General features: G+C 38.7%; 1 protein-coding gene across 3 annotated transcripts in view; it reads right to left on the reverse strand.

The window, feature by feature from the left end:
- Positions 1 to 316: 316 nt before the first annotated feature.
- The window catches only part of LOC150082208 (uncharacterized), a 285,622-nt gene continuing 265,651 nt past the window's right edge, over positions 317 to 20,287 (reverse strand). For all 3 annotated transcript variants that reach the window (XM_090379171.1, XM_090379172.1, XM_090379169.1), the window contains 2 exons: positions 16,881 to 16,989; positions 317 to 1,193 (listed from right to left, as the gene is read on the reverse strand). In XM_090379171.1, coding sequence (XP_090235297.1) covers positions 969 to 1,193; positions 16,881 to 16,989 — 334 coding nt within the window. In that variant the 3' untranslated portion in view covers positions 317 to 968. The remainder of the gene's footprint in view (positions 1,194 to 16,880; positions 16,990 to 20,287) is intronic.

A 20,287-nucleotide genomic window follows, 5' to 3' on the forward strand; every position in this document is an offset into this window, starting at 1 on the left:
ATCCAAGTGTGCGTGTACATGAGTCGATTTGCATGTTGCACAGGCCAGAAAGCCCTGAATACTATAGTTGGGATCTATTAAACAAAAGAATTAGAACTGTAACAGAATGAAATCCAAAGAATTACTTCATAGTAAGCACTAGATAATTTTTCCAACACCGATTCTTCTCTTCATTTTATGGGAAAGATACCCTACCTTTTCTTTTCTTTTTTTTGCAGTGCAGCAAAAGCCTGTGGCTTCCTTGCACTATATGGCAAATATTATTACTTTCATAATAAAAATTTTATTTCAAAATAAAGTCATTACAAAACAAATCTGAAGGGCGAAATAACATTTTATTTCAAAATAAAGTCATTACAAAACAGAGGCTAACTTTTCCTGTAATAGATCAAGGTATATGTATGCTAAGAATGGTAGAGCATATCATCTAAGGCTGAAATTTTGAACACTACAATGACAATTTATCAAATTCATACATTCAATTAATAACAGCTGAAATACTATGTAAAGCAAAAGTATAAACAGGTCAAACAAGTTGGCTCTCTCTCACTCACACCCCCATATGAACTACAGTCCATTTCTCTAACAAAAATAAGAATTACTGTTGTCAGTATTTATTCAGAAGGGCTGAGACTACAAGAATGAACAGATCTGTTAAAAAGACTAAATATCATAATAGATATTTAGAATCAGAAAATTCTTTTTAAAGAATAATTGCCAATTTTTACATAAAAACACGATTAAAAAGTTTCAAATCAAAATATACCAAAAATCATTCTTAATAGAGTAATAAGTAACTGTAACATTTTATTACCTAAACCATATATATAGATACTCCTCACTAATGCTAAAAATACATTGTCACCATACTGTCAGCAGAACATAAAACTGACATAAAAGATTTAAAGATAAATGAGAGAGAACAACACTATTTTTAAAAATAAAGTGGTCTGCATTTTATAAATTCTTCAGTCGAATTCTATTGCATTTGTTGACCGTCTTCCAGGAAGGGGAGGAGGAGCCTCTTCATTACTAGTTAATGTCACTAATTCTTCAACAACTGCTGCAAGGTTGCCATTATGCTTTACTAATAGACGTTCATTATTTGCAAGATCATGGAAGCCCATCTCTTTCAACTGTTCCAGGGGAGTAAGAGGTGGAGGTGTTGAGGGAATTCCCGCAGTTACTGTTTGCTAAAAATATAATATGAATAAAGTTAAAATACTGTAAATAATATTTATTTTATATTTATTTTTTAATCCAGAGGTGCAACTAGGGGTGAGCAAGCAGGATAGCTATCAGGTACAGCTCGAGAGGGAACACACTCACACAGCACGAAAAGGATTGTGTTAAATGGGACAGAGAGCATTTCTATGGACTTGCCTTGGATGCAATATAGGGTATATTTCATTGTAGTTTAAACTGATGCATCTCCTTTGTAGATATTTCACTCAGGTGTTGTTTACAGATGGCAAAATTTCTTAGCAAAACCTATCTTCTCTTTTTGGGATAACTGTTCTCTCAGAGGAAGAGAAAAAAAAATCCAAAAGGAATAAAATATTATTCAAACATTCTTAAACTGATAGTTTAAACAAATAAATTGAACCATCGTGATTATATCATCAGATGAACTCGCATGGGGGGAAGAGACTTCAGGGACTTTCCCCAGCCATAAATACAAGGTTTTTTTTTTTTTTTTATGAGAACCCCAAACACGAAAGGTATCAAAACCTATAGTACTTAGTACCGCGCATGGGTTGAAGGAGAAGTATGGGGAGAGGGGGATGCCGAAAACTTTGCTCTAGAGACTAAACATGGGTTTCACCACTTCAAGCCTCCAATAAGCAAAGTGGTGGTATTTCACCGGTTGATGAAAGTCATCTACCACCTGGAAGTATACATAAGTTTGTTTCTAATTTAGAAGCACCCCCCCACCACCATTTGGGGTGGATAAATGGAAGGGTGCAAGTTGGAAGGCAGATGTGAATTGGGACAACAGTCTTCTAGGGATTTGCTGTGGGTGCAAATATGCCTAGCTACACCTCTGTTTGAATCTGTCACAATTTTAAGTTTCCATTCATGTAAACAGATTAAATTATAGTTTAAAAAAAGCATACAGTTTTATCAAATAAAGGGGGGTAAAAGAGAGATACTGTTATCCATTCTCTCTGGTTCGATCGGAAATGCATGGGTAGGGTGGCTTTACTGTGATGCCCTTAAATGCACGAGGATTTCCAGAATGATACATAAGCAGTGGTTTTAATCTGTAATCTCCCGCTGCATTAGCCCCAAGCAAGAGCATGGCCCTATCTTTTCACGCCTTGAAACCTAGCATTGTATTTTCCTCTTTAACAATGTATGTTCGATCCAGTATTTTTTTTCCAATACAGCAGTCTCATCAACATTAAAAATTTGCTGCGTTGAATAGCTGCCTTCATCAGTAATTTTTTCCACCACATCACAAAATTTCTCTGCAGCTGCAGAATCGGCAGCTGCAGAGAAATTTGAATAAAATTTGAATAAAATACTTAAAGATACAAGAAATTTGAATAAAATACTTAAAAGGTGTGAAAAGGAAGCGTCCTGGTGAAGACACTGCAGATTCAGAGAGAAAAAAAAAAGAAGCAATATCAATAAACAGAGGCAGACTGGGTCAAAAATTCTTACCCGGGAAAATTTATAGTGGCCTCATACTAGCTTTTATGGCCAAAATCACACCGGCCTCCGGCCCACTGAGGTTTCCCCGGTAAGGCTTATGGCCTGTCCACCTCTGTCGATAGAGAAAAAATATGAAATTATGAAACGCTTTGAGCGAAAGAAAGACCATGTGATATTGCACGTGCTACAGACCTAAATGAGGCAACGGCGAGAATTAGAAAGAATGCAGAGAAAATAAAAACAACTTTCATAACAGGAACAACTCAAAGTGTAATTAAAATCCATTAGATCAAGACACAAAGAATTGGAAGAGATGGAACGGCTGTCATCTGTTTGGATAGAAAATCAAACAAAAAACAAGTTTGCTTACGATAGAAGCAAAAGCATTAGCAATATTTTATTACGTAATAGTCGTAATAAAATACTTACGTATTTTATTACGATTATTTATTGTGTTTGGTAATGTTTTGGTTACAAATGTATGTTCAATCTTGGGTGGTCGGCACCTAACCCTATTTTTCCCATAGGGCCTGTTGTTTATATTACACGATTTTGCATTTCACGAGGGTTTCTAGGAACACAGCTATCGTGCTATACGAGGACTGACTGTATAGCAAAATTTTCAACTTCCAAGGACTTGGAATGAATTATAAAAAAAAACAAACAAAAAAAAAAAAAAAAAAAACACTATGTGTTATTGCGTTCACATTACGGTATTTTCATGTTACCTCCATTCATTCCCACGGGATGCAAAATACATTTCCATGATTTTATTAAGTTTGCACCGGCTGGCACAAACTTATGTAAAGTCGAATTTCAGTAAGTCGGGGGAGTTCCTGTATCTATTAACTGCTGGCAAAAGGTTGCTCATAGGGCTATCTGCTGTCTGATGTGGAACCAATAAGTTCCAAAACCAGTCACAGCACTGCCTCAAGTTTTTAATGGATAACGGATTAACATAACAGATGTTATTTGAGAGTAAATGGGCCTGTAGTACTGGGATCCATTGCTTAAATAAATATAAATACATATATCCAGTATCTATTTTTGCTAATTCAGAGTTTACCTGATGCGTTTGCACTAACTTGTATGTTGTCTAAATCTCTCGCAGCCTGAGGCTAAAGCCCTTAAACATTTTTCAGTCTTAATTTATATTATACACCATCAGGCATCTCTCATTTTGTGGAGTTATACTTCATAACTGTTTTGTCATCATTGCATCACTAGGGTGCCTACCCATCCACCGAAGAAGGGTCAAATAGCCCTGAAACAGTGCCGTCTGGGTGGTGGTATCCACCGAGAATAAGTAACAACAGTCTACTCCTTTGGTGAAGTGTTACTTATTTGAATGAGTTGCAATATCATGGCAACTCGTGATGGTATTCACAATATGAAATATAACTTAAACGATGCCGCTTTTGCATATTTTTGTTAATTCAGCGTTTAGCTGCGTACTAATATGATGCGTTTTCACTAACTTGTATGTTGTATATCCAGTAAAAATTTTAATACACATTTAATTACAAATGATTTGTAGCTTTCAAGGTTAAATGGGCCTCTCGTCAGAAAATACTAACAGAATGGAGACGTTACATCTTCAACTTGGTGGCTTCTTCATGTATCCTTTAAAATTTTAAAGGATACAGTTGTGCGTACAATGAGGCATGCATGGGCATGAGGTTGACCATTCAACCACTAGATTGGTGTTCATTGTTGCTGCATGGACGTGTGTGGTTATGCTTCCAGTGCTTATCTATTCCAGTGCTCTTCCAGCGCTTATCATTCCCTTGCTGCGGTTCATAGTTCTTGAATTACATGATATATTAAGTGACTCTAGCCAGAGGCTGTGGCAAAGGTGTTGGGACTGGTCAATCACTTTGTGTCGGGCTTGGGATTAAGGTCATGGTGGGTCGACCAGAAGTGTTCGATGATTGCGGATTGGTCAGTCTCGGCAAGGCGAATCTATCTGTTGTGCTCTGCAAGGCGGTCTTGAAGGTGTCTCGAGGTTTCCCTATGTAGCAGCTGTTACAATCTTTGCAGGTTATGCTGTATACTACACCGCTGCGCAAGAGAGCGGCGACCGGAGTCTTCACTTAGGAAACCAGAGAAGGCAACTTTCTACCAGGTAGCTGCACGCATTTTATGTTGTATTCTCGAAGGATTTTTGAAATCTGGCCCGAAATGCCTGGATAGTAGGGAATGTAGGCAGTAGGTACATTGTCATGAGTTGATGGTGGTCTTGGGTGGATCGCGAGCTCCTGCGCTTGCAATAAGCACTTGTCCATTATGTGGGTTGGATATTCACAATTCACCAAGTCTATCCTCACTCTGGAAATCTCATTGCATCTAGCTTCATCTGTGCTGGAGTGGCTCCAAGCCCGGGAGAACATGGTGCGGGCGGTGCCGTTGAGATGGCTTGGGGCGTGGCAGATCTGTAGTTGGTGAACTGACCGCACCACATTGGCTTGCAGTATACTGCGGCTTACAGGTGTGGGCCCACGCATTTTACCAGGACTTCCAAGAATGGAAGGGATCCATCCACTTCTAACTCTAAAGTGAACTGGATGAATACTGACAAGGAATTGAGGTACTCCAGTAATGTTGTAATAGGTACAGGTGGGTTCAGGAATATCTGTTCTTCCATGGCGATGTTGGCCACGACGGAACTAACAGGAGCACCCTTGGCAGTGCCATGCACCTGCTTGTATAAGGAATCCTCAAAGGTAATGACGCTGCCTGATAAACACAGGTTGAGGGAGGTACAGATGTCATCAGTGGACAGTGATGTTCTGCTCGGTAGGTTTAGGTCACTCTCCAGGAACCTCTTGGTGTAGCTTACAGCCTGTTGGCCAGGAATCGACGTGAACAGGGCCACTACAACGAATGACGCCATAATCAGAAAATACATTTTTCTCCATAAGAAAAGACAACACCATCGTCTTGCTTCCTGCTGACAAGGGACGTCGCACTGTCATATTGGACTGGTCGGCCTATCTAGAGAAAGCCCTCATCCTCCTACAAGACCCCAACGTCTATGAACCCGTGACAGATCCACCTATCAAAGTTTTGGGATGCCTGGAGTCAGACGTAAACAAAGTTGTCTATGCATGGTTTAAAGCAAAGAAAATTTCTGCTTCAACTTGGTGGTAGTTGGTAGATTGTGGCTTCTTCATACCACAATCTACCAACTACCTCAGTTTTATGGCCTGCCCAAGATTCATTAGCGAGGCGTTCCTCTCCGACCCACTGTGTCCTGCTGCAATGGACCTACATATGAACTATCTAAATAAATTGCAAGACTCCTCACAACTCTTGTAGGAAATACGATCCACACTGTCACTAATAGCAATGAGTTTATTCACCTTATTAAAGAGCTCTGAATCTCTGACGAGATTATGACATCATTCGATGCAGTGTCCCCCGTTTATCAGCAGGTGCATGGCACTGCCAAGGGCGCTCCTGTTAGTTCCGTCGTGGCCAACATCGCCATGGAAGAACATATTCCTGAACCCACCTGTACCTATAACAACATGGTGCAGATATATCAATGATATCTTCAGTATTATCCCACGTAGTTCTGAAACATTACTGGAGTACCTCAATTCCTTCTCAGTGTCCATCCAGTTCACTTTAGAGTTAGAAGTGGATGGATCCCTTCGATTCTTGGATGTCCTGGTAAAATGCGTGGGCCCACACCTGGAAACCTCAGTATACCGCGAGCCAATGTGGTGCGGTCAGTTCAACTACAGATCCGCAACTGCCCAAGCCATCTTAACGGCACCACCCGCACCCTGTTCTTCATCTGTGCTAGGAGCCACTCCAGCACAGATGAAGCTAGGCGCAACGAGATTTCCAGAGTGAGGACAGACTTGGTCAATTATGACTATCCAGCCCACATAATGGACAAGTGCTTATTGCAAGCACAGGAGCTCGCAATCCACCCGAGACCGCCATCAACCCATGACAACGTACCTACCACCTACATTCCCTACTATCCAGGCATATCAGGCCAGATTTCAAAACTCCTTCGAGAATACAACAAATGCGTGCAGCTACCTGGTAGAAACTTGCATTCTCTGGTTTCCAATGCGAAGACTCTGGTCACCCTTCTCTTGCGCAGCAGTGTAGTATACCGCATAACCAGCAAAGGTTATAACAGCTGCTACATAGGGAGACTTCGAGACGTCTTGAAGACCACCTTGAAGAGCATGACAGATCGATTTGCCTTGCTGAGACTGACCAATCTGCAATCACGGAACACTTCTGGTCGACCCACCATGACCTTAATCCCAAGCACGACTACAAAGTGATTGACCAGTTCCAACACTTTTGCCACCGCCTCTGGCTAGAGTCGCTTAATATATCATGTAATTCAGAACTATAAACAGCAGCAAGGGAATGAGACTACACCCTATCTTGGAGGCAACTGTTTTGAGACTAGATAAGCGCTGGAAGCATAACCACACACGTACATGCAATAACAATGAACACCAATCTAGTGGTTGAACGGTCAACCTTGTGTCCATGCATGCCTCATTGCTCGCACAACTGTATCTTTTAAAATTTTGTCTCTAACATCTCCATTCTGTTAGTATTTGCTGACGAAGAGGCCCGTTTAGCCTCGAAAGCTACAAACCATTTGTAATTAAATGTGTATTAAAATTTTTACTGGATATACGTATTTATATTTATTTAAGATGTTATCTGATTAAAAGCAATATTAGTTATTTTGGGTTTACAATGTGGATAGTTATAGTAATTTCTAAAGAGCAATGCCAGAGCGCTGTCACCATTGACTGCAAAAGTTAATGCAGAAAAGCATATTTAAGCTGTTTCAAATATTACAATATACTGTGTTTGAAACAGTAACCATTTAATTAATTATATTATACTTTTTATTTTTCAACACTGTTAGTTTACTTTCCTTTGTGATACAGTAATCAGTATTGTGTGTGTGTTTCAATATGGCATTGATATATTTCATTAATGACATCATTTTATTATATTATTAGCACATTTATCATTAACATGTATATACATAACACTCAAGATATATTTAGTTTAATACAATTAAACTAATTGTTAAACTAAAATTTAATTAATTAAAAAAATTTTCCTTCTTTTAACAGCATTCAGAAAGGTCGAAGTCACCAAAAAAATTATTTCATAAGTACACTTGCTAACTTAAATATAAACCATTACTTCATAAATATCCAAAAAAAGGCTAAAAAAAAAATCAATGTTATCTACTTACATATCAAGTAACGTGGACATAATAGGGCTTACGGAAATGTGGTGTCACCCGAAAATAGGTGGTGATGTGTTTCAGTACGGCTTGTATAATGTATTTAGGAAGAATAGGGTAGACAGAAGATGTTGGTGGGGTAATGCTTCTTATCAGAAGCAGCCTGAGTGCGACGATAGCTCTCCCGGATTCAGATGTTTCACGTGCTAGTATAGAATCTGTATGGTGTGAGATAGTTGGAAACAAAGGTATAATGCGAGTAGGAGTAATCTACAGACCAGGTGATTGTGAAGATTATGACGAAAGCCTCTACATGCAAATGGAATGGGCAAGTAAGCGTCAATGTCTTATTATGGGTGATTTCAATTTGCCTCTAATTGATTGGAGTAAATGGAAAGGAAACTCAACATGGGAAACAAAATTTTTAAATCAACTAGACAACTGTTATTTGTATCAACATGTCAGGGAAGGTACTAGAGAAAAGAATATCTTAGACCTCATCATCACCCATGAATCAGACGACATAACAGGGCTGACAGTAGAGGAACAGGAGCAGGAAGTGATCACGGAGTTCTACGGTGGATGATGAAGAGAGAGGTAGTAGTAGTAAAAGGCAAAGGAATGGGTTATAATTTCAGAAAAGGAAATTACGATACCTTAAGGTGCTACATGCCCCTATTAACTGGGTAGATATTGCACAGAGAATGAATACAATTAAACTGTGGTATGCTTTTAAAACATTGATCACAGACGCCTTGAATGCGTATTTACCATTAAAAAAAAAAATACTCCACGAGGAGGGTTCCAAGTTGGATGAATAGTGAAGTTGCCACATTACTTGAGCAGAAAAAGGTGGCATAGAAAAGTTACAGAGCAATAAAAAGTATTGAAGCCTATAACAACTACAAGATGATCTGTAATAGAGCCACAGAAAAGGTTCGACAGGCAAAGGCAGTTTATGAGAAATCACTAGCAAACAGAGCAAAGAAGGGGGGGGATAAGGAATTCGTCACATATATAAATGCTAAGAAGAGCAGAACAAACCAGAACAGACCTTTACATAAGGGAAAGGGGATAGTATTAAATACACCAGCTGCTGTTGCAGACGAACTCAACAGTTATTTTGCATCGATATTTACAAATGAAAAACCTTTTGTGGCAATGGGAAATTGTGGGAGCTAGTTGAAAAATATGTAATTAATGATATTGAAATTTTGCAAGATTATTTAATGAAAAAACTTTCGAGCCTACAGACCAGTAAGGCTCCTGGAGTTGATGGAATATACCCTATAATCTTAAGGGAGGCGGCAAGTGAGTGCATTGAACCATTGAGGCTAATCATGCAAGCATCACTAGACTCTGGGGAGATTCCGTCGGATTGGAAAAGTGCCAATGTATCTCCCATACAAAAGGGTGGTTCTAAGAGTGAAGTGGGAAATTAACGACCTGTCAGTCTGACTTCAGTGGTAGGGAAAATCATGGAGGCAATGATCAAGGGTGGAATTCAGGATCATTTGGATAGAATTGAAATTCTCAAAGATACTCAGCATGGTTTTGTAAAGGGAAAATCATGTTTAACAAATCTGGTTCGCTATTTTGAAAGGGTCACTCATGAGCTGGATTTAGGGAATAATTTCGACATTGTTAATTTAGATTTCAGCAAAGCTTTTGACTCAGTCACATTGAGCGGTTGCTTTATATGCTGGAAGAGGTTGGAATCACTAGGAAAATCCTTAGATGGATAGCAGGATGGCTTAGGGCAGGAGACAGATTTTTTTTTTTTTTTTTTTTGATTTGGTAGTTGTTGGCGCATCGGCTTCTGTGGCCATATTGCACCTCCCAAGGTTTTTGCAGTACTTTACTTTACCCACTCGGCTAGCCCGGTCGGCCCAGGAGACAGAGGGTTATGATAAATGGCTATTCCTCAGATTGGGTTGATGTAAGAAGTGGGGTTCCCCAAGGATCAGTATTACGACCACTGTTGTTTTTAATTTTCATAAATGACATTGATGAAGGGATAGAGGACGTGATGTCTAAATTTGCAGATGATGTTAAAATTGGTAGAGTAGTTAATGTTCAGTGTCAAGCTGAGCTTCTACATAGACCTAGATAGACTTCAGGAATGGTCAGAAAAATGGCAGTTATGCTTTAATCCAACAAAGTGTAAGTAAACCTAGTACTGGAGGAAAGGGACTTGGGTGTTACGATACAGTCAGACATGAAATTTTCTGAGCATTGTAAACAGGTTGCAAGGAAGGCCCATGGTGTCCTATCGATGATCAATTGAACTTTTGCAAGTAGAGATAAGGACGTGATAATCCCATTATATAAGGCTTTTGTTAGACCACACTTGGAATACTGTGTTCAAGTATGGAGACCGCACCTAAAGAAAGACATCGAGCTTCTTGAAAGTGTGCAAAGACGGGTAACTCGCCTGGTGAGATCGGCAAAAGGGCGTCCTTATGAAGAAAGACTTCGAATATGTGGGTTGCAGAGTTTGGAAACTAGACACCTTAGAGGAGATTTGATTGAGGTGTTTAAGGCTCTGAGAGGCATCAGTAAAATGAATGACGAAATTTTCAAGATTATAATAAATTACTGGAATAAGTTGCTTACATGGGTGGTAGAGCTGACAGTTTGGGGAAATTCAAAGGACATCTGGATAGTAACTTCGGGTGAGGGAAACACATAGGATGAGAGGTTTAATTTCCATTTCTTTTATTAATAATTAGGTTTCTTTTTTTTTTATATCATTAATTTATTCGGAGTTTTTTTTTTTTTTTTTTTGGCTGGTGCAGCGTAAGCCATAGGCTTTCTTGCACCATGTGGCCATTACTAATACTAATCAATAAAAAATGAAAAATAGCCTATGAAAGGAAGTGGGTCCCACTTATAGTACTGTTTGGGGGACCAGTCAATTTGAATGTAATTCAATGGGAGAGTGCTGTATGAAATCGTTATTTGGTTTTTAGGAGCATTAGCAACTAAGGCCATATTGCTCCGGGATATGCGGTGGTCATTCCTTGACCTTTCCGCATACTCCGTATTTGGTGGTGACGGGCTCGAACCCCGGTCTAATCAAGAAGCATGTGCTACGCACTGCTGCTCCTTCCCACCTGGCTACGGAGGCGCCCGCTGTATGAAATAATTTCTAGATGAAATCAAACCATTAACATGGAATACGTGGTGGAGGAAGCTGTTGGCTGATACAACAAAAAACCTGAAAGGCAACTTGTTAGTAAAAGAAATGCTGTAGAGGACTGTGAGTTTGGTACATGATGTGGGAGGAGAGGGTTTTAACAATCTCAAAAATAAGTGAGGTGAAAGTAATAGAAGAAGCAAAGTAAGAGAGCAAGGTGATTCCAAAGCCTCAGCTGCAGCATAAGGCACTGGACATATCTAAGGCACTGTCTTAAAACCAGTACAAACTGTGAAATACTACACTCATGGTAGGGGAAAATTAAAAAGACGTGGTTGTTGTGGAAGTGAATAGTTTGAATAAATTCAAGAACTAGACAAACTATTGGAGGGGATGGATAGATGAATTGGGTTTTTTTTTTTTTTTTTGGTTGATACTGTAAGATTGCTTTCTTGCACCATATGCCAATACTACACTGGTGTGCAAAATTTAAGGACCAGTCAGATTTTCACCTGTAGGTTCTCGTAGAAGTGGCCTGGATATGGGAAAAGCATGCCAAAGGAACCTCGTGAGGTACAGAAATTATGAAGGAAATAACATCGACACAACAATGGAAACAAAACGGTACAGAGGGACTTTATTCAAAAATGACAACATAGCACTGGCTGCCATGATACAGATGCATCACTGCCAAAGATGAAACAAAGGGAAGAGGTGGTCCTCAGTAGGAGATATGGTCACCCCTAATGTTGATGCAGACTTTGCACCGCCTGTCCATACTTAGAACAATGTTGTTGATAAGTTCTTGCGGTAACATCATCCATTCCTCTGTCAGTGTCATCTTCAGCTGGTGGACATGCTGCTAGGCATCTCCCCAGGGCATCCCATACGTGTTCGATGGGATTTAGATCGGAAGAACAGGCACGCCAATCCATACGAACAATATCCTCACTTTCCAAAAGTATATCAACAGCTGCAGTGCAATGAGGTGTGGCATTATCGTCCATAAACACGAACTCTGGACCAATGACACCTCGGAACAGATGCACATGGGGAAGGATTACCTCAGTACAGTAGCGTGCATCGGTTACAGTACCGCCTTCCAGTATCTGGAGTTGTGTACATCCATCAAAGATAACACCTCTCCAGACAAGAACACCTCGACTGCCATATTGATCCCTTTCAGTGATGTTTGTGGGGTGATAGTGTGCCAACCTCTTGCCAGATTAGCTGATGTCCAGAATCGCTGCTTAGTTTGAATCTACTCTCATCGGTAAAGAGTACCTTAAGTAAAGATTTTGTGGTTGTAACCTTTAGAAATAGTGTTGGTCCTTAAGTTTTTTACACCAGTGTAATCAACATTAAGACACACAATGAGAGTCTAAAAAGAATAGCATAGCACGTCTTTATATATGAAGAAGGATTATTAAGGTAACTTTCTGCACTGTTCCTTTTATGCAATTAATAAAAAAATTCCCTTTCATTTCTTCCAAGACTTCTAATAAAATCTTATGAGAAGCATTGAAAGCTTTTCATAAGGTTTTATATGTATACAATGATTTTATAAACAGTTTGCTGGTTGATATAATATTATTTCGTTATGAAGAAAAGGAGTCCAATGAAGCCAAAGGAGCTGATGATAACCTATAATGTAACAAGTGGCTTCACAAATAGCAGGGTGCTTAATGATTTTGTAATAAATGAGAGCAAAGAGGAGGAGAAATTGTTAAAGTTAAACATAAGAAAGGCACCTGGGGTGGATGTGATCTATCCAGTTATATTAAAGGAGGCGGCAAAAGAAGTAAGCAAACCCTTAGCCATAATTATGAGAGCATCCTTGGACTCAGGGAAGGTCCCCACAGACTGGAGATGTGCAAGTGTATCCCCAATTCACAAAGGGGGATCAAAGGGTGACACGAGTAATTACAGACCGGTTAGTTTACCTTCTATTCCAGGTAAAATAATGGAGTCACTAGTTAAAGATGCATTGCAGGATCATCTAGACAAGATTGCAGCAATAATTCAGACACAGCATGGGTTTGCTAAGGGAAAGTCTTGTCTGACAAATTTGATTGGTTATTATGATGTGGTTACAAAGGAACTGGATGCAAAAAATAATTTTGATATCACGTACTTGGATTTCAGGAAAGCTTTTGACGCTGTTGCACCTGGAAGACTACTGTACAAATTGGAGCAGAATGGTATTAAGGGTAAATTGCTACAAAGGATAAAAGGATGGTTGAATGGGAGAAGACAGAGGGTGGTAATCAATGGGTGCCGCTCTTCATGGACTAATGTTATTAGTGGAGTCCAGCAGGGTTCGGTGTTGGGTCCACTGTTGTTCTGTATATTTATCAATGATATTGATGAAGGCATATTAGGCTTAGTGTCGAAGTTTGCAGATGGTACAAAGGTTGGCAGGGTTGTTAATGACAGTAATGGCAGTGTACTACTGTCACAGGATCTAGAAAATTTGGGCAGATGGGCTGAGAAGTGGCAACTGAAGTTTAACATTGCCAAATGCAAAGTACTGCATATGGGTAGAAGTAAGCCCAGAGAAACGTACCAACTCTGTGGTACTACACCAACTCTGTGGTGGTAGAAAATGAAAAAGACCTGGGAGTAATTGTGCAGTCAGATATGAAGTTTTCTGAGCAATGCAGACAGGCTGCCAGGGCAGGTCATGGGGTTTTGTCAATGATATATAGGAATTTTGCTAGCAGGGAAAAGGAGGTGATAGTCCCCCTGTATAAGGCAATGGTTAGGCCACGACTTGAGTACTGCGTACAGGTCTGGAGGCCTCATTTTAGGAGGAATGTAGATTTGCTTGAGCGTGTACAGAGAAGGGCAACAAGATTGGTGACGGGAATGAAGTGATCCTCTTACCAAGAGAGGCTTAAGTTCTGCAAATTGCAGTGGCTGGAGACTAGGCACCTGCGAGGTGATCTGATTGAGGTGTATAAGGCCTTGAATGGGTTGAGCATGCTGAATTCTGATGGGATTCTTCCACTTTTTTCAGATTACAAACCTAAGGGGGCATAAATTCAAATTGAGGAAATACAGATGTAGAATATATGTGCGGAAATCTGCCTTTAGCCAGCGGGTGGTTAATCCTGGAACAAACTCCCATCTGTCATTGTGGAAGTTGATAGGTTAAATAAATTTAAGGAGGAACTGGACAAACATTTAGAGGGATTTGTTTTGTAATTTTTTTTTTTTTTTTGGCTGATGCTGCATAAGCTCATACACTTTTTTTCTTGCATCACATGCCACTATTATTGCTACTACTACTACATGCTCATTTAGTATATTTTAACAAACTTTAACTCAGCAAAACCTGCTGAGTGAAATCCTGGGACGGCTTCTGTTTACAGATAAGCTAAACAATACACGATTCCTACTACAAAAAACTTTCTTTTTTTTTTCAGTTACTGCTCTTCTCCTGTTTTTTAATATACATTATTATTATTATTATTAGCCATATAGTGCAAGGAAGCCTGCGGCTTATGCTGTTACAGCCAAAAAAAAACAAAAAAAAATTTTTTTCTGAATTACCCAGAGAGAGAGAGAGAGAGAGAAATAGCAGGGAATCACCAAGAAAAAGAAGAATGATGATATCCAGCTCAGGACTCTGGGTGTGCCAAGCCCATACTCACCAGATGTGAGCCCCTGGGGTTGATTTTTTTTGACACATAACTGTCTGTCTTCAATATCACACTAATTGTTACCAAATGCTATCAACAAAATACAGAGAAAGAAATCAGGCTCACAACAATAAATAGGACGTAAGGTTTATTATACTATGAGTCCTTTTTAGCAAGCCAGTCACTTTTTTTTTAAACAAAACCTAACTTATATTAATTTTAAAACTTCAACTTTCATACCTTGATCTCTACTTCTAACAGTCCATTTCCCATAGCTTAAATGTACATTGTTATAGAAGTAAAAAAAAAAAAAAAAAAAAACCTGATTATATACATTTTACCTAAGTCAATACTGCATGTTCAAAAAAAAAGAAAGAAAGAATTCTACAGTATACAATTATATTTCCTCCATCAAAAGGAAATTTTTTAATAAGTGCAAAGGCAGCTAAGATAAGGTGTAAGCATATCATGTGTATAAATTTGTGTAATCTAAGGTTCTGCTGTTTGTAGGATGAAAGTTACTGGAAGGAGACAACTTGAAACCATTACTTAAGACCTGCTACCTAAGCTTGAATAAAAACTCAATAAAAATTCTGTCCATATTTACTCATCCCAATAAGAAACAAATTCAGGACTTTTTTTTTTTCACATAGTGGGCAAAAAAGCAGTCATATCCAATGTGCTACGAGGGGTGATAAAAAAGATTGAAACAAATTAAATTAAAAATAAAAAATGTTTTATTACATTTCTAATGGTTATTTCCTTTTCAAAAAACCCCAGCTAGTTCAATAGTTCTCACTTCTTCACCTATTTTTTAAATATTTGGGGGGGGTCTTGTTTAAGATACCTAGGGAAATTTATTAGCTAAGGGTCCAATGGAAAATGGCAACCTTTTAGTATACCTTGATCTTAAAAAATAGAAAAAAGTCATATGGGGTATCTTAAGGAGTGGGGGTATCATGGGATATCTTAAGGGGACTTGAACTATGAGGAGTGGGGAGGTGACTGTTTTGATGCTTGGTAGTGATTCCTCAACAGTTAAGGCTGGGTGCAATTCATTATCATGATGTAGTAGCCATCTGGGTGTTTTCAAAATCAGGTCTTTTTTGGTCAAATTTATGATTCAATTTCTTTAGAACTTCATTGTAATACTGTCCAGACACAGTATGTTTTTACACCATGTGAGCATAAATAATGCCTTTCACATCAAACAAAGATGATGATAATATGCTTTTCAGTAGGCTTCACGGACCATGTAGTATTTGCAAGTGCATAAGAATCCACTGCTGTCTGTAGTTTTGAACCAGGATCATAGCAGTGGATCCAGAACTCATCCTCACTCATTACTTAAGGTAAACAGAGATGCTGTCATCTCCAACCTGTCTTTGTTTACAAGAAATGAGTTGAGGGATACAACTTAATTGAGTATGTATCATTCCTAAACATTCTTTTAAAATGTGTTGTGCACTCTAATAACTAATATTCAAAGACTTTGCAAGTTTTCTGATTATAATTTATCTGTATTCAAAGATAAAATACATCTAAAATATACTGGATCTGGGTGCAGCAGATTCCTTACAAGCATTTTGCAAAAGTTCTAATGTTTCTGCTGGAGTTTTGTTCAGCTTGCTATTTGTTAATTACTTTGCTTGTTGGTACATTATCTTTGAATTTGATGTTGATTTTAAAAAAATTATTGCAGACAAGAAGACAAAACAAAAGTTAGGAGACAAATAACTGATAGGTTTTGATTTGATTTCAGTTTTTATGGCGCAAGGGTGACTAAGCCCATGTGTGCCAAGTCATTAACCAATAGGTTTAAATATATATAGTTTTCACTAATAATCATTTTGCATTTTGTGTAGTACAATTAATTGCAATCTTTTCTGATAACCTCTTGTAGTAAATGATATCAATACAAATTACTCCATGCAGATATACAATCAAATTTATCAAATCAGATTTAGTTGTTATTCCTAGTAAAATCTGTGCATTTTATATAACAAATCCACATAGCATTTGTTTTTATCATCTGAAGTATTAAATTCTTCTATTTATCAATTATTCAATGAAAATTCAAAAATTTTGTTAGTTTATAAAAAGGGCATTTCATTAAAAAATATATAACACTTTCCTAAGGAATAAAAGATAATTATTAGCAGTTATGATACCAGTAAAGCTTTTTAATACCAACCTCAGGCTTAATCTGTATACTTGAAATCACTGCATAAGCTGTATTATACACAGTTGCAGCAGCATTAAGTGCTCCAGTGACTAAACTTTCTGGCAGGACTTGGATTGTTCTAACAGGATAATTATTTATATTGAAAACAGTTCAAGGAATAAACACACACACACACACACACACACACACACACACACACACACACACACACACACACACACACACACACACACACACACACACACACACACACACACACACTCCAATAACATTGCAAAAATTGTTTTAAAATGGAACAACTTAAATGTCAAAACAAAGATGCTTCGACACTTAACTCATTCTATTAGTAAATCTAGAGAATTAATTTAAGGATTAACATAAAGTTAATATAATTAATTACCATCTTTAAAAAATGCTGATATTAACTGCTAATCCTCTAGCTGATAGATAAAAAAAATTGATGAGTGGGCACACAATGTATTTTATAGACAGTCACAATAGTTCTGATTACCAACTTTTCAATGATACCTGTGTACGCTCTACACAATTATGTATTGTAGAGCGGATATCATCTTTTAAAGGCACAAAATGTGATATAGTTGTACACATTGGCACTAATGATATCAAGAGTAGGAGACCGGCAGAATTACTTAACAAGTACAGGTCACTGTTGAAAAAAAGCCGTGAATTAGGGTTGAATTTGAAAATGTTTGCAATTCAGCACAGACACAATAGGAGGGAGTATATGATGAGAGCCTTGTCGATCAATTCGGCCCTGGAAAGATTGTGCAGAGCTCAAGAGGTAGAATTTTTTTCAACCTGGTCTGTATTGTTAACAGGAGAGACTGCTTCTACAGGGATGGGATACACTTAAATAGAAAGGGTGCAAGAATATTTGCTGATGCTATCGAGGCAGGGTTAGGTGGGTCGGAATACTGCTAGCTTGGGGGGATACAAAGACTAATAGATTAACAGTAGCCACTGGGAGAGGTGAAAGTAATTCTTGCACTGCTTCTATTGGAATGAGCAGAAGCCTGAAAAACAAGATGCAGGATATTTCAGAGACTGCTGGGAGTCATTGTGGTACAAGTAAACAATGGGTTGTGTTAGGGTAGCTAAGAATAGAAATAGGTGCATGTATACTTGCGTGTACACCAGTGCTAGGAGTTGGGTAAATAAATTTGATGAATTTGAGGTATTGCTCAAAGCATCAAAGGCGGATATTGTTTGGATATCACAGATGTGGTGTCGCACAGATATAAGGGATGCAGAACTGGAATTTGGGGAGTACAACGTCTACAGAAAGGATAGACAGGATAGGAAGGGAGGTAGGGTTATGCTATTAGTTAAGAAACACAAAATCCAAGGAAGTGAAGCCAGTCGACATCGCTGGACGGTGCAGTGTCGAGTCAGTTTGGTGTGACATAAGCATTGGGAGATCAAAATTGAGAGTACGAGTGTGCTATAGGCTTAATGACTCTGATGAGTATAATAAGAAACTGTACAAGGAAATAGAGTGGGCCAGTACATCAGAGAGTCTTATAATGGGGGATTTTAATTTCCCAGATATTGACTGGAATTTGTGGGTTGGTCACTCACACACTAGCAAGGCTTTTGTGGATTTATTGGATGATTGTTTTCTACATCAGCATGTTCGGGAGGCAACTAGAGGGAGTAATACTCTTGATTTGATTATCAGTAGTGATTCTTCATGCATTAAGAATCTGCAGGCAGATAAAGGAACCACTAGGTGGCAGTGATCACAGTTTGCTGAAGTGGGATTTACTCAAAGAGGTAACTACCATCAGGGGTAAAGGGAAGGGTTATTGCTTTCATAAAGGAGACTACGATGGTCTGAGACAATATTTAAATTCTATACAGTGGGACCAACTCAAGATGTTACCAACAGCAAATTCAAAATGGGAAGCATTCAAAGAACTTATCTTGGAAGCTACTAGGCTTTACATACCAACTAAGAAATAATGTTCAAGGTTTAGGCCTAAATGGATGTCAAATGAACTGAGACATATGACAGAAGAAAAATGCATGGGATACATATAAATTAACACTTGACAGAGAAGCCTATGATATATACAAGTTGATCTGTAACCAAGTTACAAAGGAGGTTAGGCAGGCAAAGGCAGATTACGAGAAATCTTTGGCAAGGGATGCAAAGAAAACAGCAAAGAGTTCTTTACTTATGTAAACTCTAGAAGGAAGAGGATGAATCAGAATTCCTCCACTTGATATCGATGGGTCAACTGTTGATGATCCTGCTCAGGTAGCTAACAAACTAAATGAATATTTTGCATCGACATTCACACATGAGGAGTTATTCAGCGAGGGGAATGCCCGAGGTGTATTCAACTCTGGCAGTAAGCTTGAGAATCTTGTTAGTTAGTTAGTTATTTGGTTTTTAGGAGCATTAGCAACTAAGGCCATATTGCTCCGGGATATGCGGTGGTCATTTCCTGACCTTTCCGCATCCTCCGTATTTGGTGGTGACGGGCTCGAACCCCGGTATAATCAAGAAGCATGTGCTACGCACTGCTGCTCCTTCCCACCTGGCTATGGAGACACCACTGAAAATCTTGTAATAACTGAGAGTAAAGTGGAGGAGAAATTGTTGAAGGTAAATACAAGAAAGGCACCTGGAGTGGATGGGATCTATCCAGTTATATTAAAGGAGGCAGCAAAGGAAGTAAACAAACCCTTAGTTATAATTATGAGAGCTTCCTTGGACTCAGGGGAGGTACCCACAGACTGGAGATGTGCAAATGTGACCCCAATTCACAAAGGAGGATGAAAGGCCGACACAAGTAATTATAGACCTGTGAGTTTAACTTCTGTTCCAGGATAATTAATGGTGGCACTGGTTAAAGAAGCACTGCAGGATCATCTAGACAAGACTTCAGTTATAGCTCGGACACAGCATAGTTTTGTTAAGGGGAAGTCTTGCCTGACCAATTTGATTGGATACTATGATGCAGTCACAAAAGAACTGGATGCAGGGAATAACTTTGATATTATATACTTGGATCTTAGAAAGGCTTTTGATACTGTTGCACATGGCAGACTGCTGCACAAATTGGAGCAGTGTGACATTGGAGGCAAACTGCTGCTATGGATAAAGGGGTGGTTGAGAGGGAGAAGACAGAGAGTGGTAATCAATGGACACTGCTCATTGTGGACTAATGTTATTAGTGGAGTCCCTCAGGGTTCAGTGTTGGGTCCATTATTGTTTTCTGTATTTATAAATGATATTGATGATGGTATATCAAGCTTAATGTCCAAGTTTGCAGACGATACAAAGGTTGGCAGGGTTGTCAAGGACACTACTGACACTATGCTGCTGCAACAGGATCTGGAAAGGTTGAGCAGATGGGCTGAGAGGTGGCAAATGAAGTTTAACATTG

This window comes from Mastigoproctus giganteus, chromosome 8 (assembly GCF_048544385.1).
Source record: "Mastigoproctus giganteus isolate SK-2022 chromosome 8, ASM4854438v1, whole genome shotgun sequence".
Classification (NCBI taxonomy): domain Eukaryota; kingdom Metazoa; phylum Arthropoda; class Arachnida; order Uropygi; family Thelyphonidae; genus Mastigoproctus; species Mastigoproctus giganteus.